Below are 26,635 nucleotides of genomic sequence, written 5' to 3'. Positions count from 1 at the left end.
CCATTGTCTCTTGAAACAGACAGACGCCAATCAACCAACAAATACTATTTATGCTGGAGCATCTCTACTGAATCTCTGACTGAAATATTTCCTCCTAACTCTCATTAACTTTACACTGTCCAGGAGAGTGCAATTTTTGCCAACTGCCAGTGCAAATTTGTGCACATTTACTCAGAAGTAAATCCCACTATGTTCATTGGAGCTTATCCAAAGGTGCATAGGATTGCAGCCTAAAATTGTTTTCAGCTAGTGATTTAGAATCCATTGGTGGGTTGCACAAATGTCCCCACAATATTGGGATATAAAAAAAAAAAAGAGAGAGAAAGAATATGATGGTGCGAAAGACAAGCAAAGATTTAGAGCAAGATTACGGCTACTTGTTTATGCTAGTTCTATAAAGGCTGAACCTTATGAGGAACGGTTGAAGGAGCTGGGTATGTTTAGCTTGGAAAAGAGGAGACTGAAAGGAGATATGGAAGAGGGAACAAGCTTGTTTCTCCTGCTCTGGAGGGTAGGACTCTAACCAATGGCTTAAAGTTAGAAGAAAGGAGATTCGGACTAAACCTCAGGAAAAACTTTCTGACAGTAAGAGCTATTAGACAGTGGAAGAGTCTCCCTTGGGTGGTTGTGGACTCTCCTTCCTCGGAGATTTTTAAGCAAAGCTTGGATGGCCATCTGTCCTGGATGCTTCAGCTGAGATTCCTGCATTGCAGGGGGTTGGACTAGATGACCCTTGGGTCCCTTCCAACTCTTCGATTCTTTGATTCTAATGTCTTTCTGCCAATTTACATGAGCTAAAATGGTCTGTTAGTGCTCCAAAGGACAATTCCCAATGCTCCATACACAAAAGGAACCACAGTTAACCAAGATGTCTGTAGTGTACGCATGCTCTGAAGAAGACCTTGTGGGAGGCAGAAAGAGAGACAGCACAAATATATGAAAATGAACATATACATTTGTTTTAAAAAAACCCCAACACACATTCAAACTGGTTGCGATTGAAAGAGTCCTGGATCAGAAAAGGCTGGGAGTATTCATTTAAGAGACATTCTCACGAAGTTCTCATAAAGTAGAACATTTAATTTTAAAAAATATTATTTATACCCCGCCCACCTGGCTCGGTTTCCCCAGCCACTCTGGGCGGCTCCCCACAGAATATTAAAAACACGATAAAACATCAAACATTGAAAACTTCCCTAAAAAGGGCTGCCTTCAGATGTCTTCTAAAAGTCAGGTAGTTGTTTATTTCCTTGACATCTGAAGGGAGGGCGTTCCACAGGGCGGGCGCCACCACCGAGAAGGCCCTTTGCCTGGTTCCATGTAGCTTCACTTCTCGCAGTGAGGCCCTCAGCGCTAGACCTCAGTGTCTGGGCTGGACGATGGGGGTGGAGACGCTCCTTCAGGTCTACTGGGCCGAGGCCTTTTAGGGCTTTCAAGATCAGCACCAACACTTTGAACTGTGCTCAGAAACATACTTGGTTAAGTTGCTTTTCAGTCTCTACAAAAAAGAAGAATAAAGTAGATGACAAGCAAGTGAAGAGGCCAAAATCTAACTGGGCTTGAACATGCTTCTGCTTGTGCCATGCCTAGAAAGCATGGGTCCAAGTGGTTTGCCGTTTGCCCCTCTCCTTTCCAAGAAAACCCACTCTTTAAGAGATCGATAAGAACCGCGGAAAACCAGATTGCCATTTGCTCCAATTACAAGCTAAAGAGCAGTTTCCGCTGGGTGAGGAAACAGTAGGACAAAAGGAAGAATGGATAAGCCCTCTGAAAGGAGGGCCTAGACTTGGCAGGGATGGGAAGAAGAACCTGTTTCAGGCACATATGTTTATGAATGGAACACAGTGAGCTTACTCCATTGAAAAAAACGTTTGTGTTGGAGGTAATACACCTACAAGTTCTGTTTATGGCACAATGGCACATTCAAGCACACAATCCACCATGATGCGACAAGTCATCAAGAGGTGATTGTGCTTGGTGTGAGTGAGTACTGATGCAGTACATCTAAGGCAGGTTGGACAGAACCTCCTGAATAGTCTCACTACAGCCACTCATCTCCATTTGGTTGAGGACATAACAAATGCGCTCTACAGTGGCCCCATGGCCTGCTTGCTGCCTCCATTGTCTCAGCATGACATATTGGGCTTCCCGAATGTGCCGATGCTCGGCATAAATCCTCTCTATTGAAATTTCATTCAGCCCCAGGCGCCGCACAAATTCGTTCCACCGGGTCAGCGGTACTTGATCCACCACAGAGTACAAAACTTCAGGACCTAGGGGCAAAAGGAACAAAGGAGATATCAAGTGATGCTGTGAGAGTTATGCTCTGCCCACCTCCCAGTATTTGGTCTGTGTCAGGGTTTCCCAAACTTGGGCCGCCGGCTGTTTTTTTGAACTACAATTCCCATCGTCCCTGATCACTGGTCCTGCTAGCTAAGGATGATGGGAGTTGTAGTCCAAAAACACCCACATTTAGGAAACCCTAGCGTAGTATAAATTGTCAGTAACAAAAATTATTTCCATTCTCCCTATTATTGAAAAACTGCTCTCTGAGACAGCCATGTTTCCCTAATAGCACATTCATTGTATGACAAACGTGAAATACAATGGTACCTTGGTTCTCAAACGCCTTGGTACTCAAACAGCTTGGAACCCAAACACTGCAAACCCGGAAGTAAGTGTTCCGGTTTGCGAACCTTTTTCGGAAGCTGAACGTGCTCCGTTTTGAGAGTTACACTTCCTTTTTGAGTGCCACACTTCCATTTTGAGTGTTACGCTGAGGTCTGTCTGTTTTTGCTATTTATTTTGGGGTTTTTTGTTTTTGTGGCTCTTTTTGTTTGGTTTTTGTAACTGCGTGGAACCCAGTTCAGCTACTGATTGATTGACCGTGTGACTGCAATACATTGTTTATTGCTTTCATTTATAATAATAATAATAATAATAATAATAATAATAATAATAATAATAATATTTTATTTATACCCCACCCTCCCCAGCCAAGGCCGGGCTCAGAGCGGCTTACAAGCAATAATAAAAACAAGATGAATGATTACAACTTAAAAACAAAAATAAAATACAACATTAAAATAATGGAACATTAAAATATTAAAATGTAGCCTCATCGCAGGAGGAGAAGGAAAAGAAAGGGGGGGAAAAGAGAGGGAGGGAATCATATTTGCTCCAAGCCAAAGGCCAGGGGGAACAACTCTGTCTTACAGGCCCTGCAGAAAGAAATCAGATCCTGCAGGGCCCTGGTCTCATGAGGCAGAGCGTTCCACCAGACCGGAGCCAGTGCTGAAAAGGCCCTGGCTCTGGTTGAAGCCAATCTAACTTCCTTAGGGCCTGGGACCATTAGGGTGTTGTTATTTATGGACCTTGAGGCTCTCCGTGGGGCATACCAGGAGAGGCGGTCCCGTAGGTACGAGGGTCCAAGGCCGTGAAGGGCTTTAAAGGTCAAAAGCAGCACCTTAAATCTGACCCTGTACTCCACCGGGAGCCAGTGCAGCTTGAAAAGCACTGGGTGAATATGCTCCCATGGCAGAGACCCCGTGAGGAGCCTCGCTGCAGCATTCTGTACCCGCTGGAGTTTCTGGGACAGCTTCAAGGGCAGCCCCGCATAGAGCGAATTACAGTAGTCAAGCCTGGAGATGACCGTCACATGGATCACTGTGGCCAGGTCGGGGCGGGAAAGGTAAGGGACCAACTGCTTGATGCGGCGAAGGTGGAAAAATGTCGCCTTGGCTGTTGCTGTAACTTGCGCCTCCATGGAAAGGGAGGCGTCAAGGATTACACCCAAACTCTTAACGGAAGGCAATGGCACTAATTGGGCCCCCGCAAGAGAAGGGAGTTGGTCCCTCATCCCCATGCCATCCCGACCTAGCCATAGGACCTCTGTCTTCAAAGGATTTAGTTCCAATCGGCTCCCACGAAACCATCCAGCCACAGCTTCCAAACATCTGGTCAGTGGTTCGGGGCCGAGTCAGTGTGGCCATCCATCAGCAGATAGAGCACTCCACACACCAAGGAGTGGCGCGACGACATTTCCCTCCCTAGTGCCACCCTCTGTCCCCGACCAGAGATAAAAGAGCACAACCAGTTACGGGCTATGCCCTGTATCCCCACGTCTGCGAGGCGGTGGTCCAGAAGATCATGATCGACCATGTCAAAGGCTGCTGACAAATCTAAAAGGATCAGCAGTCCTGACCCGCCTCGATCCAGTTGTCTACGGAGATCATCTGTTAGGGCAACCAGAGCCGTCTCCGTCCCAAAACCAGGACGGAAACCGGACTGAAATGGATCTAATGCCGATGTTTCCTCCAGAAACCTACCAAGCTGTTCAGCAACCGCTCTCTCAATTACCTTACCCAGGTATGGAAGATTTGAAACTGGGCGGTAATTGGATAGGTCTAAGGGATCTAATGAAGTTTTTTTAAAGAGTGGACACACCACTGCTTCCTTTATGGATTTATGGATCCATGGTCTCGTTAGATAGTAAAATTCATGTTAAATTGCTGTTTGAGGAGTTGTTTTAAAAAGTCTGGAATGGATTAATCCGTTTTGCATTACTTTCTATGGGAAAGCGTGCCCTGGTTTTGGAATGCTTTGGTTTTGGAACAGACTTCTGGAACTGATGAAGTTTGAGAACCAAGGTACCACTGTAGTGAAACATGAGCAATCTGCAATGCCCCATATAACCAGATAGCTGCACTTAAGAAAATAAGGGCTCTGATGGATCAGGCAAGGGTGCTTCTATTCCCGAATCCTGTTCTCACAGTGGACAACCAGAAGCCCACAAACAAGACTTAAGTACAGCAGTGCTTTCCCCACAAGGTTCTCAGCAACTGGCATTCCGCTTTTCTGGATTTCTTTGTAACATTCAAATTCAGGATTTTAGCACCTTCCTGGGTTTTTGATGCAGGCAATAGTTCTCCCTCTCTCCCTCTCTCTCTCTCTCTCTCTCTCTCTCTCTCTCTCTCTCTCTCTCACACACACACACACACACACACACACAAACACACCTTTATAGGAGCAATGCACACATAACTCACATATTCTTCCCCCCGCCCGCTGCCCACGTTTTATTTCTGAAATTAAGATGCACTCACGATCCGAGATTTGTGTCTCTCCTGCCACTCTTACACAATCTGGGAGGTCAGCTGGTGTGGCTTTCAGTGGCAAAAGATTGTCTGTCTGGTTTTGTTCCAGAAATGTGCCTTTTCCTTTCTCTACCACCTAAGGAAGAAGAGAAACGTCAAGCATGCAGTCGGCTGAACTTAGAAAATAAGAAAGCTAGGCATAAACTGCAAACAATCCTGAGGTTTAGAGGAACTTTAGAAACCTTTGCAACAACTTACCTCTGGGGAAGGTTCACTTGTTGGCTGCAGATTTGAAGCTGAAAAAATCCCAGAATAAATTATTTTACAGCCATCAAAAGAAAAAATTAGCTTTATTGTTATTGTCAAGCTAATAGACAGCTAGATGATTCTTTAGCAAACACAAATGGTGGCAGATACTAGCTACTGGATGCATTTAACAGCCAGGGTTGTGTTGAAGACCAGAGTTCTGCTTATATTCACTTCACTAAAGGAACTGGAGTACGTATAACTAGGCTACAGAGATATTGGAGGCATTGCAGACTGTTGGGTCATAAGCCAAACTTTTTGGAATTTTTGAAAGGTCTGGGTAAATGTTGGATCTTCTTGATTTTGCAGGATTTTACCTGGAGCCCCACCAAAAGCACATCAAATTAAAGCTTACTTGGGTAGCCTGCACAGTAAAGATGGCAGATCCTGTGCTTGCCAGCACCACAAGAACACAGAGAACCAGGCAGAGGGCCTTCTTGGTAGTGGTGCCAGCCCTGTGGAACGCCCTCCCATCAGATGTCAAGGAAATAAACAACTATCTGACTTTTAGAAGACATCTGAAGGCAGCCCTGTTAGGGGAGTTTTTAATGTTTGATGGTTTATTGTGCTTTTAATTCTGTTGGGAGCCGCTCAGAGTGGCTGGTCAAACCCAGCCAGATGGGCAGGGTATAAATAATATTATTACTGATCCAAGGCACAGATTCTCATGGATCTTCACAGCTTTTTTTACATAGCACGAAGACCACCAACAAACAGAAGTGGCCTATGATTTGATGATAGCTTTAAAAACATTATGAGGTTCCAAATGTACTTTGGATTCATATCAGGGCTGGAGAGCACTTGATCTGTGATCTGATGGTGATGGAAGTGGGAGGGAAGGGAACCCATGGAAAAATTTTACAATTTCAAGAAGATCTGTTTTACTGGAGACCACTTGTGATTTTTTTCTCTCTGACACTCCATTCTCTTTCTCTCCCAATTTCTGTGGCAACCTGAATTCTTCTCTTGTCCCCTCTCAACCCTCTTACTCTGTTTTCCTCCATCCAGTCTACCAGATTGTTCCCCTTCCCCTCCTACTTTCTAGATACCTGCTCAGCTGTCAATCTGAGCCTTGAGAAGCACTTAGAACTGAAAGAGAAAATGGGAAAGAACCTGTCTGTCTGTCCGTCTCTCAACTAATTTATCCACTACATGTATTTTTAAAGGAGAAAAAGGTACCTGATCTCATAATCTTATGAAATTATGAAAATTGCATCAATGAGCAGCAGGGGCTGCAGTGGATTACTCTTGCTCCAAAAAGCGTGGTCAAAATTTAAGGGTTCAGGAACCCAGACCAGACCAAATTTCATAATATCATACAGTGACTTTACTAAAACAAAACTCTGAGAGAAACAGCAAATAATTGCAGAGATTAAAAATAGCTAAGAAGGTAAGAAAACAACAAACACTAACTTATCCAGCTAATTAACATAAATGCTTAAACTTAAATTTCAGTAGGAACAAGATGCTGTCAAAAGCCCAAATAGATGCCTGGCTGACTGGCGAGAGCTCCAACCAACCCAGGTTTTATGGGAACTTAGACCATGGACATTCACCTCTTCCACCCAATTACCCTGTGACACCGGCCTTGAAGCCTTAACGGGAGACAGCTGTATGTAAGCTCACTATTTCTTAAATTCTAACCTATTCACATAAATCAGTCTTAAAGGGGCGACATCACCACAGGGGCCTAGAAGGTAGTTCTCAAAGGTGTCATTGTGTCCATGGCTGGCACAGTGGCGGCCACAGGTATAAGCTGTGTGCTTATGTGGGAACTGCCTGCTTAAAGCAGAGCTGCTTTGAAAAGCACCTTTGCAAAGGGAAAGTCCTTTGGGGGGGAACCCACGCTCCTTAAAGCAGCCCCTCTCTTCTCCTTTAAACACTAGAGCAAGCAGTTGGGCAGCTCTAGGGCACGGTGGAGTCATTCTGCTCACCATTCACTGAAAGAAGGGGAAGAGGCTGCTTCAAAAAGATTTTGCTATAAGACAGCACACCACCACCCTCGGCCATCCATCTGAGCCTCTGGGGGATCAAGCATGAGCGCTGGGACTCAAAGCATTTGCAAGTTCCCCACATACTCCCCACCCATCTGCTCTCTCCAATATTTGAAGGAAAAGAGGAGCAGTTGCCTCACAGAGAGTTTTTAGAAAGGGCTTTAAGACAGCATGTCACCCTGCACACGCTGCTCCTGTTTGTGCTTCCAGAGGTTAAAAACAGGAGCATGGGAGCTGCCTTAAAGCCCTTTGCAAGTCTCCCCTTGCTCAGCTTTGAAACCACAGGCTTTTCCTAATCTGGATCCTCCAACAGGCAAGTGATATACTCACCATATGGACAGAAAGTGGAGCTGAACCTCTTCTGACAGGATCGTTTGCGAAGTATGTTCACCAACACCAATATACAGACAGTTACGAATAAAATGACTATTATAGTGAGTAGAAGTGCTAGGTCTGTAAGGAAAAATAAGCATAATATAGAAGATAGGGTCTGGAAGGATAGGAAAACAGGTGCAAAGAGATGGATAGGATAGCTAGAGCACAGAGGCAAATGTGGCGTGGAGATCAATGATTGGAAAGTGAATTCAATGTCAGGTATTAGAGAGCAGGAGTAGGGAACCTTTTTCAGCCTGAGGTCTGCAATCTCTTCTGCATAATAATAATAATAATAATAATAATAATAATAATAATAATAATAATAATGTATTTATACTCCGCCCATCTGGCTGGGTTTCCCCAGCCACTCTGGGTGGCTTCCAACAAAATATAAATGAAAACGTGACATCAAAAATTGAAAACCTCCCTAAACAGGACTGCCTTCAGATGTCTTCTAAAAGTCAGGTAGTTATTTATTTCCTTGACATCTGTTGGGAGGGCGTTCCACAGGGTGGGCGTCACTACTGAGAAAACCCTCTGCCTGGTTCCCTGTAACCTCACTTCTGGCAGTGAGGGAACCGCCAGTAGGCCCTCGGAGCTGGACCTCAGTGTCCGGGCAGAACGATGGGGGTGGAGACGTTCTTTCAGATATACAGGGCTGAGGCCGTTTAGGGCTTGAAAGGTCAGCACCAACACTTTGAATTGTGCTTGGAAACGTACTGGGAGTCAATGTAGGTCTTTCAGGACTGGTGTTATATGGTCTCTGCGGCCACTCCTAGTCACCAGTCTAGCTGCCGCATTCTGGATTAGTTGCAGTTTCCGGGTCACCTTCAAAGGTAGCCCCACATTGAGTGCATTGCAGTAGTCCAAGCACAAGCATCGGGGGGGGGGGGGTTCACATGCTAACAGTGGATGGCGCCAGAGGCGTAAATGGGTGGAGTAACAAATGTACATTTTAAGTTTGTTCTGTCGGTTTCTTTCTAGACCCCCCCTCTCTATCCTCCATCCACACAAGTAAATGATGTCAAAGTTCAAGGACACTCTCCAGTCATCAGGCGTGCCCTCTCCTAGGGGCCAAGCCCTTTGGGACCCTCCTCCCCATGTTCAAAGTGGGAGGAAGAGGCCAAGGGCGGAACCGAGCACTCCAGTGACTGGCTTCTTCTCCTCCTCCTGAATTGGAGGAGAAGGAATAAGGAAGCAGATCCCACAGGAGGAGGAGGAGGAGGAGCCGTGACCAGCTGCATTCAGTTCTACCCCAGCAATGGGCATAGCCAGGATTTTTGTTAGAGGGGGCAGGACTTTTGTTAAGCAGGGCAGAAGTGAGGTGGTTGGTCAGTTACTTAAGTATTTGTATTGTTTTACTTGATCTAGGGGAGGCAACTGCTACACCCAGGAGTCCGGCTCTTCCTGACACCACGCCTCACATGACGTCACCCCCCCCTTGTCCCTTGGAAGTTGGTGCCTCTGCCAGCCATGCAAGAACAATTGAGGTCTGAAGCAGAGCTGGTAAAAGTTGTTGCTGTGGATTGTATCAAGGGCTAAAGAGAGAGACCTGGAGTGTTGTCCAAGTATTATTCCAGAACTTACGTGGGTTATTTTCTGGCTTTATCACTTCATCGAAATAGTCGCAGTCCAACTTGCATTCTTCTTTCTCATTGCAGCTGAAATAGGAAAAAGTGGGTCTCAGTTGCACAGGAGACAAATACTACTTTACAGTGGTATCTTGGTTCTCAAACGCCTTGGAACTCAAACTTGGAACCCAAACACTGCAAACCTGGAAGTAAGTGTTCCGGTTTGTGAACATTTTTCGGAAGCTGAACGTGCTTCGCTTTGAGTGTTATGCTTCCAATTTGAGTGCCACACTTCTGTTTCGAGTGCTGCGCTTCCGATTTGAGTGTTACACTGAGGTCTGTCTGTTTTTGCTATTTATTTTGCATTTTTGTTTTTGTGGCTCTTTTTTTGTGACTGTGTGGAACCCAGTTCAGCTACTGATTGATTGTGTGACTGCAGTACATCGTTTATTGCTTTCATTTATGGAGCCATGCTTTCGTTAGTAAAATTCATGTTAATTGGCTGTTTTAGGGGTTGCTTTTAAAAGTCTGGAACAGATTAATCCATTTTGCATTGCTTTCCATGGGAAAGCGTGCCTTGGTTTTGGAACGCTTTGGTTTTGAAACGGACTTCCAGAATGGATTAAGTTTGAGAACCAAGGTACCACTGTATAGCACTAAAGTTCCTCCTATTTCATTGCCCCCTTGACACTCTACTTGGAGAACGGAGAGTTCTGGGGAGGTCAGGATCTTGCATACTATTCTGTGACATTTCAGTTGGTGTAATAAAGGTGTGGCCTTATACAGACTTTGTATTTTTTGGTTTTTTCCTTATGGACCTGCATGGCTGCCTTTACTTTTTGTGTGACTGAGAAAATGCAGATAACAAGATTTTCCCCACCTGCTGCATGGGTAGCACTTGTTTTCATCTTTTTGGAGAAAGTATCCAGAGCGACACTCACATAATGTATCACTGAATTTGGTACCTAGAAAGAAAAGATAAGTGAGAGAAGGATATATTTTATTTCAGTGATTTGGATCTCACTCAAACACAGTAGCACCTAAGCGGTGTTTATTATCTGGGGACAAGTTAGATGTGATGCAGAAGTTCCACATTCAGGATCACTTGTGGCTTTAAAGGCAATTCAGCAACAGCAGTAGGGTGCCAAAATCTGATCCACATTTCCCATATGCAGTGGTTTTCCCATTGATAACTGTGGGGCCAATTTACAGGCGGAGACATAACAGGTTCTCAGACAATACCTGTGTATTTTTTCCTCTTGGGGAAAACAATAGCTTCAGAGATGGGATTTTAATCAAGAAAACAGCTCTGGAGAAGAAGAATCAGAGGGCATGAGAAGGAGCCAGCATCTTTTCCCAGCACTATGCTCCTGATCTGAATCAGGGCCAGTGTTGTTGTTACATTAGGAACAAATTGCAGGAGGTCCTGATCACAGATCTCCTGTGTCAACACATTCAACTGTGCCCTCTGTAGGGCGAAAAGAGAATGGGTGAATTAACAGAATGGTTCTAAGAGAAAAAATCTGTTCACAATTTAATTTCACAATTACAGTATGGGCCCGAATATAAGCCGCAGCTTCAAAATTCAAGGGTGGGGAAGGAAAAAAAAATACCTGAATATAAACCACTCCCTTAAAATTAGGATACAGGCTGAAAATCTCTGCTGTTAATAGAACTGTAACTCCGAGCCAATTTAAGCCTTTGATTAAAGGCCGCAAAAGTTACCGTACAATTGCTAAAATCGCAAATAACAATTCAATTCTACAATTCCACAGTCGCTTACACCCATAAATGGCAAATGAACAGTCTCGAGCTTGCAAATTGGCAATAAAGCATTGTTTTTGTTCCGTTTTACCGTATGTTTGTTTCAGGAGCGATATCATAAAAGCCAGTTTTTGTAATGTCACAAATTTAAGCTGCACTTTAACTTTTCACGGTCGGAATTTTGGGGGAAAGGGCGGCTTATATTTGGGCCAATACGGTAAACACAGCAGGGGAGCTCAAAATTCTAGGCCAGGGGTAGACAAAGTGGTGCTCTCCATGTGTGGCATCAAGGGCATCTTCTGTAAGTTTCTAGGTGTTGTTGTTTTTTAGTACCAAGCCAGGAGTAGGTACATCCTGCAGTCAGAATAAGTGCAGAAATATACCGGTAATTTGATGCGCTTGCAGTTGTATGCTGAGGTTAAGAACAAGGACAAAGCATGTTTCAGAGAACATTCTCTGCTTAAGAAGCATCTTCAGAAAGTTAACAGGTGAAATTTTAAGGACTGTATACAGAGCACTATATAAATACATCACCATCACCAGCATTCAAATTTAATACTGCTTTAAGGGTGCTGGGCTTAAGGACATATCACATTAAAAGAAATACATAAAGCTGGAGAAGAGAGGGAGGGGTAAAAATAAGGAAAACCCAATATTATAGGACATGGAGAGTTGAAGGAATTCAAGTTTGCCAGCACACACAGCTTGCACCAAAGACAGATGCACAGCTTTGCTGTAGGGGTGAGAGTCTCTGTTCCTACTATGAATGAATTTATTCATCAAGTCATTTTTTTAAGACATTGATTCTGTCCTACTGCACTCACAAGCCAGCTTGATTCTTCCATTGAGACAAGCACTGCAATTCTTGCACATGAATTCATCACTGTGGCTACTTTGATATTGATCACTGCCGCAACCGCAAACTGTGTCATGCTCACTGGTACATTTGGATATCTCTATTTGTCCAAAGGCTAAGCAGAAAGAGAGGAAGTGTTGGTTAATTCTATGTGGGCCATTAATGCTCAAGAAACAAGTAAACTAAAGTCAATACACATATTCAACATTCCCAATGCAGGGGCCTTTCACTGCCACTTTTTTATTTTTATTATTTAATTTTTTATTGAATTCTTATGCAGATACAAACGAAACAAAGTATACAAACATTTCAACTGAATACAAAAAATAAAAAATAAAGAAAACAGAGCAAATGCAAAAAGTAAGAACATAAGTATAAAACAAGGAAAGTATAATAGACATCCCAGAATGTCATTTCTCTACCAAGATGCTGACCCTTCTGGGGTCGATCTCTTTTTATTATACAGGACTTTGGGGTTTTTGACTTCCATCGACCTCACAGTGGTTCATTTCCTATAACTAAAACAATTTCTCTGTATTTCAATATATTCCTTATCTTGGTATAAGGAGACATTTTCCCACTTACAGGTTTATTCTAAACACAACCAAATCTTGGTTGTTAAATCCTTGACTCGATAGGTAGGTATTTAGGCATTCCCTTTCTTTCCGGACTATTTTATTTGACTTGTTCCTTAAGGCTTCAGTCAACTTAGCAAGTTCCTAGTATACTTGCTCAGCTTTTGTAGCCATTCTTCTCTAGCTGGTATATGGTCACCCTTCCAGTGCTTGGCTATTAATACCCTGGCTGCCGTCACTGCATAGAGAAATAATTTTAATCTTTCTTTTGGAATAATATCAGTTAGAATCCCAAGAAGGAATGATTCCATTTTTTTGTGAAATGGAATTTTTAGTAATTTTTCCATTTCCTCGCTGCTGCTTATCCCTATCCAACACAGAGACATGAACCCACACAGAGAAACGACTTACTTGGACGGCAGCGTCGGCATCCGCGACACTGCTCAGAGCTATTATCTCCATCAATGAAGGAACCCTCAGAGCATACTGAGCACCTGGTCGCCTTATCAGAGTCTAAACAGTGTTGTGCAACGAAAGTTCCTGCAAAAGAATTATCCAAGAGGAAGCAGGAAAAAGTCATTCAGTGAGAAAAGGAATGCAAGGCTGAGCATAGAATGAAAGTTTCAGTAGCTCAATGGTACAACAGCATGTGATTTATATACAAAATGCCCCAGGTTCAACCCAGCCCTACTTTTTATCACTCCCCAACCCAGTCCTACGGGGTGGCTTAGGCTGCTGTCTAAAACCACTGCTTGGAGTTGCAGCTTGCATTTTAACCAACATTACACCCCAAGAGGTGAAGCTGAGGCTCCAAGGCTTTGGCCACCTCATGAGACGAGAAGACTCCCTGGAAAGTCCCTGATGTTGGGAAAGATGGAGGGCACAAGGAGAAGGGGACGACAGAGGACGAGGTGGTGGGACAGTGTTCTCGGAGCTACCAGCATGAGTCTGACCAAACTGCGGGAGGCAGTGGAAGACAGGAGTACCTGGTGTGCTCTGGTCCAGGGGGTCATGAAGAGTCGGACACGACTAAACGACTAAACAACAACAGCACCACACTCCAAGAGAGTCTTGCTTCTCCCACAGCTGTAGCCTGGGATTCAAACTCAGAAGTCTGTCCCACTGACTTCAGTAGGAATACGGTCTTAATTTTTGGCATGCCACCTCCAATCTCTGCAGTGGTGCGAGATTGCAGGGAGTTCCAGGCATGCTTTACCCAGGGAAATGCTTTGGAAATGAGGTACAGCAGAGACTGGGATGTCCTTATGATATAAAGGTAAAGGACCCCTGGACGGTTAAGTCTAATCCAAGGCTACTTTCCAGGTCATGTGATCAGCATGACCAAACCGCTTCTGGTGCAAGGAACACCATGACGTAAGCCAGAGCGCACAGAAATGCCATTTACCCTTCCTCCACAGTGGTACCTATTTATCTACTTGCACTGGCGTGCTTTTGAACTGCTAGATTGACAGGAGTTGGGACAGAGGAACGGGAACTCGCTCCATCACGGGGATTCAAACCACCAACCTTCCGATGGGCAAGCCCAGGAGGCTCAGTGGTTTAGACCACAGTTGGCTAAATCCTGTGTCTGGCAGCCTTTTTAACACTCCAAGAATTGATTAAATTCTAACACCTATCAGACCCAGGAATTATGGAGAATCTGGCATCCACAAACCCTGGCAACCACAACTCTTAACAACCTTAACTCTTAACAACCTTCTTCTAATTCAACCTTCTTCTAATAGCAAGAGCCGTTAGACAGTGGAACAGACTCCCTTGGGATAGACTCTCCATCCTTGGAGGTTTTTAAGCAGAGGTTGGATGGCCATCCGTCATGGATGCTTTAGCTGAGATTCCTGCATTGCAGAGGGTTAGACTACAGGGGTCAGCAAACTTTTCCAGCAGGGGGCCGGTCCACTGTCCCTCAGACCTTGTGGGGGGTGGACTATATTTTTTTGGGGGGGGGGAATGAATTCCTATGCCCCATAAATAACCCAGAGATACATTTTAATTTATTATTATTAAAAGGGACACATTCTACTAATGTAAAAAACACGCTGATTTCTGGACTGTCCACAGGCTGGATTTAGAAGGCGATTGGGCCGGATCCAGCCCCCGGGCCTTAGTTTGCCTACCCATGGACTAGATGACCCTTGGATCCCATCCAGCTCTACAGTTCTATGATTCTACAATTCTTTTCGGATTTACATTGATGCTAAGGATCCCTGCCCCTTCTGCTCTGAGAGAGGATAAGAAAGAAAGCTACCATTTTCTTCCTATCCTTGTGCAGAAAGGAAGGAAATGAATAATTTCCACTGTCTCTCCCCCTGCAGCTTTTCTGTTCTGAAAACAATTCCATCCTTCCCCGCAGCCCGGAAGCCAAAGCAATCCATTGTACAGCTTCATTCCAGCATTCCTTCTCGTTCTGTCCTCTCTCTGCCACAGCCTTCACAGTTAGCTACCGAGTATTCATAATACTTTCTCAATATAACTAAATTTCTGGAAAATCTCTGATTTCATGTCTGTTGTTTCTAGAACACCTTGCAAAGTTGCTTTACAGTCTTGACAGAAGATACTCATACTGCTCTCTGCTAAATTTGGAAAACATTCTACTTTCTAGCCAGCTGTACAACCGTTTGCCCTCCAGAAGAAGAAACTGAGGGACACAAGGAGAAACTGTTCCCCTAGCAGATTTGAGCTCAATCACTCACGGTTGTCTGTGTTCTGAAAACATATACAATGAACACAGGGAAGTAGTTTGCAGGTGTGAAAAGCGGTATGTGTGCCAAGCAAGTGTGGTAAAAGGACAGCTAGCCATTTGTATTGAAATATTTGAATAAATCATGCAAATTAGTAATGTATTCACCCGTTCGCTGAGCGGCTAAAGGAGGAAGAATTGCAACTAATGTCCAAGTATCACTTCCTCCTTTACTCCTGCATCAGTCTGAGGTCTAAAAGTTATTGGAGCAAGCTTTGGTTACTGATATCAAAATAAAGCCAACAGTTGCTGAGTAGGATGGATTTAAGGGAATGCTACGGTGGGGTAAGCACCACCACTACCGTTTACCTTGGTAAGAGCATAGGTCGGACATTTCCTTTGTCTGAATTTCAAATAGCCAGGGACTCCCCCAACCCTGGCCCCATCAGCAATCCACGTGCCCAACGGAAAGCACAAACCAAGACTACCGTATTTTTCGCTATAGAGGACGCAATTTCCCCCCTCCAAAAATGAAGGGGAAATGTGTGTGCGTCCTATGGGGCGAATGCAGGCTTTCGCTGAAGCCTGGAGAGCGAGAGGGGTCGGTGCGCACCGACCCCTCTCGCTCTCCAGGCTTCAGGGATAGCCACCTGAAGCCTTTGGAGTGCAGCGGGACCTCGCGCTGTGCTCCAAAGACTTCAGGGTTAGCTGCGCAAAGCCTCCGCAGGGCAGTGGGGTGAAGGCACCCCGCTGCCCTGTGGAGACTTGAAAGGCTGTCCCCGAAGCCAGAAAAGCGAGACGGAGCGCTGCACAGCCCTTCGTCTCGCTGTTCTAGCTTGGGGATGGCTGCGCAAAGCCTCCGCAGGGCAGCGGGGTGAAGGCACCCCGCTGCCCTGCAGAGGCTTGAAAGGCTGTCGATGAAGCCAGAACAGTGAGGCGGAGTGCTGCGCAGCGCCTCGCTGTTCTAGCTTGGGGATGCCGGGGCTTTATAGGGAAACCCCGGGCTTCCCCCTTCAGATTCAGATTTTTTTTTTGCTTGTTTTCCTCCTCTAAAAACTAGGTGCGTTCTTTGCTCGGGTGCAAGAGCGAAAAATACGATAATTGTATATGGAATACGATAATTGTATATGGAAATTGCAATTGGAGAAAAAATACAATAATTGTATATGGAATCTCAGCTTTATCTATTTTTTAGGTTAGATTTATCTAGTTTTCTGGTGAGATAGGATAAAAGGGCACAACTGTTGCCAAAAAAAGGCTATCTTCCTTCTGTCTACCCTAGCAGTTCCCAACCAGCTGCAATAACTCACTCGTTACAAGTGTATACCATATTTTGGTTTACTCCAGCGGAGCTATTGCTTTTCACTGCGATTCAATTACAGTGGTGCCTCGCAAGACTAAATTAATTCGTTCCGCAAGTTCTTTCGTCTTGCGAAGCACGGTTTCCCATAGGAATGCATTGAAAATTAATTAATGCGTTCCTATGGAAACCGCCTTCAGACCAGGTCCGGGGACACTCTGTCCCCCGACCTCTTCTGAAGGCTGGGGGGGGGGGGCGGACAAGGGCTTTTCTTCCCACCCCCAGCATTTTAAAAAAACCCCGGGACAGCAGAGGACTTCTCCGCTGGCCCGAGGTTTTTTAAAATGCTGGCGGGCAGCAGCGAAGGTAGCCCCGGGGCGATTTAAGATAGATAGATAGATAGATTCTTTATTGTCATTACACAAGTGCAACATTGCACAAGTGCAACGAAATTGGATGCCATCCCTTAAAAAACAACAAAAGCAAAACAACAACAACAACCAAACAAACCACATTCCAGCCACACCCACACCCATCAAACTCCCAGGTCACACTATCGAGTTACAGCATTCAAAAAGGCCACAGCTCTTGGATAGAAACTATTTTTCAGTCTATTTGTCCTTGACTTGATGTTTCTATATCTCCTGCCAGAAGGCAGTAGTGCAAACAGACTGTATCCCGGGTGAGATGAATCCTGCAGGATGTTGTTTGCTTTCCTAAGACAACGGGAACCGTACAGTTCTTCCAAAGATGGGAGAGGATGACCAATAATCCTTTGGGCTGTGGTTATGACCTTCTGGAGCACCTTCCTCTCCCTAGCTGTACAACTGGAGAACCAAGCACAAATACAGTATGTGAGAATGCTCTCCATGGAGCCTCGGTAGAAGGACACCAGCAGTCTCTCACTCAGATTGTTCTTCTTTAAAAGTCTGAGGAAATAAATTCTCTGCTGGGCCTTCTTCACCAGAGCAGTGGTATTTGCGCTCCAAGTCATGCCCTGATCGATAGTCACTCCCAAAAACCTGAATTCCGCCACCCTCTCCACCCGTTCCCCGTTGATATACAAGGGCTGAATGTCCGCCTTTTTTTTCCTGTAATCCACCACCAATTCCTTGGTCTTAGCCGTATTAAGAGCCAGATTGTTCTCTCCACACCAAACACAGAGCCGCTCCACCTCGTCCCGATAGGCGGACTCATCCCCTCCTGAAATGAGCCCCACCACCGTAGTGTCATCAGCAAACTTGATGATTTTAAGATGATTTAAGACAGTCCCGGGGCGATTTAAAAGCCCCCGGGAAGGCAGGCAGGGGGGGACAAAGACTTTTGCCCCCCGCCCGCCTTCGGAAGAGGTCCAGGACCTCTTATGAAGGCGGGCGGGGGGAAAGTCTTTGCTCCCCCCCGCCTGCCTTCAAAAGCCGTCCGGAGGCTTTTAAATCGCCCCGGGACTTTTGCCCCCCCACCAGCGTTCAGAAGAGGTCCTGGAAGGCAGGCAGGGGGGACAAAGACTTTTGCCCCCTGCCCGCCTTCGGAAGAGGTCCCGGACCTCTTCTGAAGGCTGGTGGGGGGCAAAAGTCTTTGCTCCCCCCCGCCTGCCTTCAAAAGCCGTCCGGGATAGCGGGAAGTGCTTCCCTGCTATCCCGGACCGCTTTTAAAATGCTGGCGGTGGGGAGCAAAACCTTTCGCCCCCGCCGGCCTTCCTGGACCTCTTCTGAAGTCCGGGGGGGGGGAAGGCTTTGCTCCCCACCGCCAGCATTTAAAAGAGGTCCCCGGATATTTCCCTACGGGCTTTCGTCTTGCAAAGCAAGCCCATAGGGAAACTCGTCTAGCGAAGCGACGCAAAAACTGAAAAACCCTTTCGTCTTGCGGGTTTTTCGTCTTGCGAGGCATTCGTCTTGCGGGGCACCACTGTATATTTGAGTTGAAGTGGGGGAAAATAAAAAGTGCATTTTTCAAAAGCTGGATTCTTGACCGAATCAGGGGCACACAAAAATAGGAAATCACAACTCATCGTTATTACTCTGTTTTACACTCTGTCATACCTTTGTGGCATCTAAGGCAGCAGTGAGTTTTATTTGGGTGAAGATAGTGTCCTATTGAGCATTTCAGCTCCCTCTTTTGTTTACTGCTGGAGTGCAGGAAGGCATCCTTGTCCACAACTGCTGCAGGGACAGGTTTCGTAATAGGGTTCAGGGTTACCCGCAATGATCCCCCACTTTCTGTCCAAATGAGGTTCAAGTTGACCTGCAAAGAAAAAGAATAAATAAGCAAACTGCTTTTCATTTTAAAAAAAGGCTCAACTTCAGCCTTCACGAAATACCGTACTTTTCTGTGTATAAAACGAGGGGTTTTTTAAATTAAAAAATAAGGTAAAAAATTTGGGGTTGTCTTATACACAGATAGTGCATTGGGGGGATGTGTGACTGGCAGCTGCTGCAGGCCAGAGATTGTCTGCGGCTATTGGGTGTGTTATTGGTGGCTGCAGCAAGGGCAGGTGTTGATTGGCTGCTGCTGCTGCGTCAATTGGGCGGGCGATTGGCGTCTTCTGCTGACGAGGGGACAGACGATAAGCGGCAACGTGTGCGAGTGGCAGCGCAGGTCAAGCAGGTGAGCAATTTTTGCCAGTCCCCCCCCCAAAAAAAGCTCAACAATCTCCCCCCATTTTCTTAATCTGGAATCCCCAAAAACAGGGGGCGTCTTATACATGGGTGTGAGTTATACAGTGGTACCTCAGGTTAAGTACTTAATTCGTTCCAGAGCTCCGTTCTTAACCTGAAACTGTTCTTAACCTGAAGCACCACTTTAGCTAATGGGGCCTCCTGCTGCTGCCGCACCGCCAGAGCACGATTTCTGTTCTCATCCTGTAGCAAAGTTCTTAACCTGAAGCACTATTTCTGGGTTAGCGGAGTCTGTAACCTGAAGTGTCTCTAACCTGAAGTGTATGTAACCCGAGGTACCACTGTACACAGAAAAATACGGTATTATTTAACATATTGCAGTGCTGTAGCTATGGGGGGGGGTAGAATTGGTTTTTTGCCACGAGTGAAGCCCCCAGAGGGGCACCACTGAGGCTCCCAGCCTGTGTGTGTGTGCGCGCGCACAAATGTGCATGCGGTGTGTGTGCCAAACTGAGTCTTTGACCTGGGGTGAAAGAAAACCTAGTTTCACCCCTCCATAATGGATTGTAAAGTACAATATCTCTCTCAGGTGATTAGGAAAACATTATTCAGACTGGTAATGGCTGTTCCATGTAACATGCGCAACCTCAACTAAACATTAGAGCAAGGGCGAGCAGTATAATGCAGATTGGTCACAATGCTAATTGTTGCTTGGATTCTGAATCCAAGGAACAGAAACATAAGGATTCTTCCGTAGTTAGTAACATTGCCAACAATTAGCACTTTGAGCTGTCCCATTTATATACTATTTTTTAATACACCCTGAATACAGACGTTTGCTGATCGGTCTGTGACCAAAATATAGATGCATCAGGGTGGATAAAAATCAATGGTTTTTTAAAAGAATATGTTTTGTTTTTATTATATTATTGATGTATATGCTGCCAGGGCTCGAAGAAGAAGACCTGAGAAGCTGCAAGATGTGTGCCAGCTCCCTCCTACCCAGCTCTGATTGGGAAGTAGATCAAATTGAGAAATCAAGTGCTTTGCCTGCTTCAGAAAGCGGTCTCTAAAAAAGCAGACAGAGGAACCTTTTATCTCACCACCTTAGTGAGATAACACAACCACAGTGTTAAGATCAGAGATACAGCTTGCCTGTTCTTTAACACTAAAAGGCAGTCATTCCACCCACACCCCAATAGGGATAAATGCTACAAAGAATGATCTGCATGGAGGTTACTTAAGGGGTCCCTACCCTCATTTAACAGTTCGGAGCAAACCCCAACTAATTTGATGCCACCAGCACATGATATTCGTTTTCCAGGCAGACAGCAGGTCCATTTACCTCCAGATTCCCTCAATGTGTAAATGACCACTATGAGATGTTGTTACTACTGCCAATGAGCAGTCAAGATGTAGGGAGCAGCTGGGTGTGAGACGGGAACTATGCAGTGGTACCTCGGGTTAAGAACTTAATTCATTCTGGAGGTCTGTTCTTAACCTGAAACTGTTCTTAACCTGAAGCACCATAGTTAATGGGGCCTCCTACTGCCGCTGTGCTGCCGGAGCCCGATTTCTGTTCTTATCCTGAAGCAAAGTTCTTAACCTGAAGCGCTATTTCTGGGTTAGCAGAGTCTGTAACCTGAAGCGTCTGTAACCTGAAGAGTCTGTAACCCGAGGTACCACTGTATTCTGGCTATTCTCTGTGTTGTAAGAAACAGGGTCTGAAGAGAAGCAATACCACGCAGCACTATGCTGTCTATTATCATTTTTATGACTACTGCTATGGTTTTCCCAGTAGTGATGTATGGAAGTGAGAGCTGGACCATAAAGAAGGCTGATCGCCAAAGAATGGATGCTTTTGAATTCTGGTGCTGGAGGAGACTCTGGAGAGTCCCATGGACTGCAAGAAGATCAAGCCTATCCATTCTGAAGGAAATCAGCCCTGAGTGCTCACTGGAAGGACAGATCCTAAGGCTGAGGCTCCAAGACTTTGGCCACCTCATGAGAAGAGAAGACTGCTTGGAAAAGACCCTGATGCTGGGAAAGATGGAGGGCACAAGGAGAAGGGGAAGACAGAAGACGAGATGGTTGGACAGTGTTCTTGAAGCTACCAGCATGAGTTTGACCAAACTGCGGGTGGCAGTGGAAGACAGGAGTGCTCTGGTCCAGGGGGTCACAAAGAGGCGGACACGACTAAACGACTAAACAACAACAACAAATTATTACTATTGTTGTTATTTATTAATGCATACTGTCCTTTCTCTGAAGATCACAGGGCAGTTCACAACATTAAAATTGCAAAATGAAAACACAAAATACATAATAAAAGAAAAACCAAAATGAACCAATAACCTCCCTTCCACAAACTCATTTAAAAGGATATGCATATTGTTAATCAGCCAAAGGCCTTGTTGAAGAGAAACGTTTTCACCTGGCGCCTAAAGCTATGTAACAAAAGCACCAGGTGAGCCTCCCTGGACAGAGCATGCCACAAACAGGGAGCCACCGCAGAAAAGGCCTGTTCTCACTTTGTCACCCTCTGGACCTCTTGGAGGTGGCACACGAAGAAACTAACCACAGCAATGCAAATTCTGAAGCGACTGTAAGGCTTCTCAAACACTTAGTTTCCCTAATTTTAACCATAATGTCAGGTTTCGGTTAGTGCTGGGTTTAAAAACAAAACAAAACAAGAATGTCCTAAAACAGCAGTAGATAAGTGAAAATTCCAGGAGGTATACAAAGGCTATTATGTGAGACACTTGGAAATGCTCTCAGGGCTCTGTAGCAGTAGACCCCATGTGAATTATTGACCTGATCCTGACATAACCTACACTGCCTGGGCCTGGAACATGTTTTCCTATGACTATTCTGTAATTCTGGAAATCGTATCCTGACCTTTTTATATCCAGGAATTGATCAGTTCTTAAACTTCTGTCTGCTGTTGAATCAATGGAGTTCACTTCCTAATCAGAGTTACATGTCATGCCTCAACATGAGTTTGGTTCTGAAGTATTGGTATTAGATTATTTTATCACTATTTTACTTCGGCCGGAAATAAAGAGCTTTCCATTACCGAGTTTCAAAGCAATAGATCCTGGCCTTGTGTCAAAAATATTTCATTTACTACATTTCTAAACCAGCTGTGCTATCAAGTTCTCTCCGCAAAGAATATAGCAGATGCTGGTGCCAGCCCTGAGTTGTCATAATTGGATCCTGAAGGAGAAGGAGGAGAAAAGTGAAAAGTTAGGGGAAGGAAAGAAACAGCATGCCTAGCAGCCAGTGTTAGAAACTGAGATATGAAGACTAGGAGCTAAATGGCACCTTAAGCCTAGGTTACGGGCGCAACAACAGATTCTCTGGGTGTGCTTTTTTTATAACAAGAATACAAAGCTGAAAATGAACGAACTGCAACTAAAATATTATGTTCATTTTTCACATGGTTTAGTCCAGTGGTTCCCAATCTTGGGGGGGGGGGATGCCCCACCTAAGAATCTCTAAAACCCTGATGCCCTCCCCCGTGACATATAATTCTTATTACACTCATACCTTGGAAGTCAAACGGAATCCTTTCCGGAATTCTGTTCGACTTCCAAAACGTTCGGAAACCAAAATGCAGCTTCTGATTGGCTGCAGGAGCTTCCAATCGGAAGCCACGGGAGCCGCACCAGACATTCGGCTTCTGAAAATCATTCAAAAACCGGAACGCTCACTTCCGGGAGCCGATTTGGTACAACTATATTCAAAATGCGAACTCTTATTCACGTGGAGGAAGCCTAAAAGGCCATTAACTTAGTCTAACTCAATTAAAAGATGCCTGCTTTTTGGGAGAAAAGCAATGACAAACCTAGACAGCATCTTAAAAAGCAGAGACATCACCTTGCCAACAAAGGTCCGTATAGTTAAAGCTATGGTTTTCCCAGTAGTGATGTATGGAAGTGAGAGCTGGACCATCAAGAAGGCTGATCGCCAAAGAATTTATGCTTTTGAATTATGGTGTGAGGAGACTCTTGAGAGTCCCATGGATTGCAAGAAGATCAAACCTCTTCATTCTGAAGGAAATCAGCCCTAAGTGCTCACTGGAAGGAAAGATCCTGAAGCTGAGACTCCAAGACTTTGGCCACCTCATGAGAAGAGAAGACTCCCTGGAAAAGACCCTGATGTTGGGAAAGATGGAGGGCACAAGGAGAAGGGGACGACGGAGGAGGAGATGGTGGGACAGTGTTCTCGAAGTGACCAGCATGAGTTTGACCAAACTGCGGGAGGTGGTGGAAGACAGGAGTGCCTGGTGTGCTCTGGTCCATGGAGAGTTGGACATGACTAAACAACAACAGCAACAACAACTCATTCTCGAATTGCCTCCCTTAAAAATCAAATCGCCCCCCTGTGGGGCATCTGACCCATGTTGGGAACCCTGGGCTTAGTCCTTCCCCTGCCCACCCTGTTAATACAGTGGTACCTCGGGTTACAGACGCTTCAGGTTACACAATCCGCTAACCCAGAAATAGTGCTTCAGGTTAAGAACTTTGCTTCAGGGTGAGAACAGAAATTGGGCTCCGGCGGCACAGCAGCAGCAGGAGGCCCCATTAGCTAAAGTGGTGCTTCAGGTTAAAAAGAGTTTCAGGTTAAGAACGGACCTCCGGAACAAATTAAGTACTTAACCCGAGGTATCACTGTATTCTCAAGAGGGTCTCTTCTCTGGTCTTCAGAGAGGAGCTGGAAGTGGGGAGGCAGAAAAAGCTCCTCCTTTCCTTCCACTCTGCAGTTTTAATCTGAAATCCTGCACCCAGAGCTCGGAAACGGGCCTTTGAATGAGACTCCCTGTCGCAAAATGCGCCTGGAAGAAGGGGAGTTTCGAAGGCTGCCAGGAGCCGCTCGCTAAGCAATTCCGTGGGGCTACCTTGGAAGGTGACTCAGAAACTACAACTAATCCAGACTGGTGACTGGGGGCGGCCGCCGAGACCACATAACACTGGCTCTCAGTACGTTTCCGAGCACAATTCAAAGTGTTGGTGCTGACCTTTAAAGCCCTAAATGGCCTCAGCCCTGTATATCTGAAAGAACGTCTCCACCTCCATCGTTCTGCCCGGACACTGAGGTCCAGCGCCGAGGACCTTCTGGCGGTTCCCTCGCTGCGAGAAGCCAAGTTACAGGGAACCAGGCAGAGGGCCTTCTTGGTGGTGGCGCCCGCCCTGTGGAACGCCCTCCCATCAGATGTCAAAGAGAAAAATAACTACAGTGGTATCTTGAGTTACATACGCTTCAGGTTACAGATGCTTCAGGTTACAGACTCTGCTAACCCAGAAATAGTACCTCGGGTTAAGAACTTTGCTTCAGGATGAGAACAAGAATCGGGCAGCGGCAGCAGGAGGCCCCATTAGCTAAAGTGTTGCTTCAGGTTAAGAACAGTTTCAGGTTAAGAACGGACCTCTGGAACGAATTAAGTTCTTAACCTGAGGTATCACTGTACAACAACAACAACAATCACTGTACCAGACTTTTAGAAGACATCTGAAGGCAGCCCTGTTTAGGGAAGTTTTCAATGTTTAACAGGTTCTTGTATTTTAGTGTTTTGTTGGAAGCCGCCCAGAGATGACGAATTATTATTATTATTATTATTATTATTATTATTATTATTATTATTATTATTATTATTATTATTATTCCATGTGGGGCAAAGCAAGGAAGCCAAAGAAAAGAAAACTCCTCCATGGCCTAGATGGAGAGCGAGGCCGCACCCTGCCAATGGGGCCGAGGCCTGAAGAGGTTTTTCGGGAAGCAAAGAGCCTCCGGAGGAGAAGCAGCGGAGGAGGGAGTCCCAAAACTCCCCTTTCGAGCCGAAATCTGAGGCGGCGGCTGCCTTCGCCTCAGGGACCCGACTGCCCGGAACTGCTGAGCTGCGAGGCTTCCTCGCCTTATGTCGCTTCCAGGACTTCAGCCTTTTCTGCTCACACGGAAAACACGGACATTTTCCTGACCCATTTCCCCCCCCCGCCCCGAGTTGCTGACTTACCACGGCCACTAAGACTGGGAAGAGCCCCAGCGGGGCCATGGCGCCGGGCCCCGCTCAAAGCATCTGCGGACCAGGCCCGGCTCCGTCTCCTCAGACCAGGCCTCTCTCGGGCCGAGGGAGCGAACCCCGCTGGCCGGGCAATCCCAGTTCCCTAAAGCGCAGGGAGGCCGGAGCGGGTGAGGGAAAGGGAGGAGACTGCACTTCCCACCCCCGGGCCGCCGCGCTCAGCCTTCCCGGCTCCATGAGTCAGCCCCGCCAGGCGCTTCTCAACCCGGCAAGGGCGCAAAGCCGACAGAAAAGACGGAGGGCGAAGCTTTCCTCCCCGTTTTCCCTCCCTCACAAAAGGCTGCTTCGTCTGGGCAATGGCGCTGATAAATCCAGGGATAAAACGAAGGGATAGGCAAACCCCTCAAGATTTTGGGGATCTAGGTTTGGCCTCACGGAGGGGCAGTATTTCAATAGGAGTAGGAAAAGGAGAGGACCCCCAAACTTTTTCAAGTAAAACAGCACTGGAGAAATCCATCAGCTCTCCTTTCCTTTTTTAAAAAAATCATTTTTATTCGATTTTACAGGTATAAATTTATAACAAAACCAAATATGCAGTGCTTTTTCCTGTATACTCCTAAACATTTTGTGGATCTAGGTTTGGCCTCGCGGAGGGGCAGTATTTCAATAGGAGTAGGAAAAGGAGAGGACCCCCCAAACTTTTAAAAGAAAAAAAGCACTGGATAAATCATCATCATCATCAATCTTTATTACTGTCCAGAGACCCAACAAATCAATACAAAGCAATACACAATTCATACAGCCTACCTCGAAGTTAGACAAGCATTTTGTTCAGAATACTGTATAGGGATCATTTGTTCTTCCAACCACCGATAAAAACTTTGCCACTGCTAATAAATCCATCAGCTCTCCTTTCCTTTTTTTAAAAATCATTTTTATTTTATTTTACAGATATAAATTTATAACAAAACCAAATACGCAGTGCTTTTTTCTGGGGAGACACAAGGATACGCACACCCCTCAACATTTTATGAATCTAGGTTTGTCCTCACTGAGGGGCAGGATTTCAATATGAGTAGGAAAAGGAGAGGACCCCCAAACTTTTTAAAGAAAAAAAAGCACTGGTTAAATCCATCAGCTCTCCTTTCCTTTTTTAAAAACAAAATCATTTTTATTCGATTTTACAGATAAAAATGTATAACAAAACCAAATACGCAGCGCTTTTTTCTGGGGGGACACAGGGGTACGCATGCCCCTCAACATTTTGTGAATCTAGGTTTGGCCTCATGGAGGGGCAGTATTTCAATATGAGTAGGAAAAGGAGAGAACCTCTAAACATTTTAAAAGAAAAAAGCACTGCAAAAACGTATCCATATATAGAGTTTTCCTTGTATCTTGAGACTCCCCCCATCCCCTCCATGAGTCCTATTGTCAATGTTTCCAACTGCATCTTATTTCATACTCTA

At 45.5% G+C, this 26,635-nt stretch overlaps 1 protein-coding gene and 1 long non-coding RNA gene across 2 annotated transcripts; both read right to left on the bottom strand.

Moving 5' to 3' along the window:
* Positions 1-307: 307 nt before the first annotated feature.
* Positions 308-25,305, bottom strand: LOC309360019 (tumor necrosis factor receptor superfamily member 1A-like). The gene is made up of 10 exons (XM_081894528.1): positions 25,164-25,305; positions 18,575-18,776; positions 12,949-13,077; positions 11,931-12,077; positions 10,223-10,307; positions 9,359-9,432; positions 7,727-7,849; positions 5,355-5,392; positions 5,106-5,232; positions 308-2,273 (listed from the first exon to the last, which is right to left on the bottom strand). Exons 1-10 carry the CDS (start codon positions 25,200-25,202, stop codon positions 2,005-2,007), a joined length of 1,233 nt encoding a protein of 410 aa, XP_081750654.1. The 5' UTR covers positions 25,203-25,305; the 3' UTR covers positions 308-2,004.
* On the bottom strand, positions 20,902-24,445 carry LOC309360421. Its single transcript, XR_014164131.1, has 3 exons — positions 24,422-24,445; positions 21,370-21,560; positions 20,902-20,933 (listed from the first exon to the last, which is right to left on the bottom strand). It is a non-coding gene; the product is annotated as an uncharacterized lncRNA (long non-coding RNA).
* Positions 25,306-26,635: the final 1,330 nt, after the last annotated feature.

This window comes from Podarcis melisellensis (assembly GCF_964234715.1).
Source record: "Podarcis melisellensis genome assembly, chromosome: 17".
NCBI lineage: Eukaryota > Metazoa > Chordata > Lepidosauria > Squamata > Lacertidae > Podarcis > Podarcis melisellensis.
This window is presented reverse-complemented; position numbering and strand designations above follow the sequence as displayed.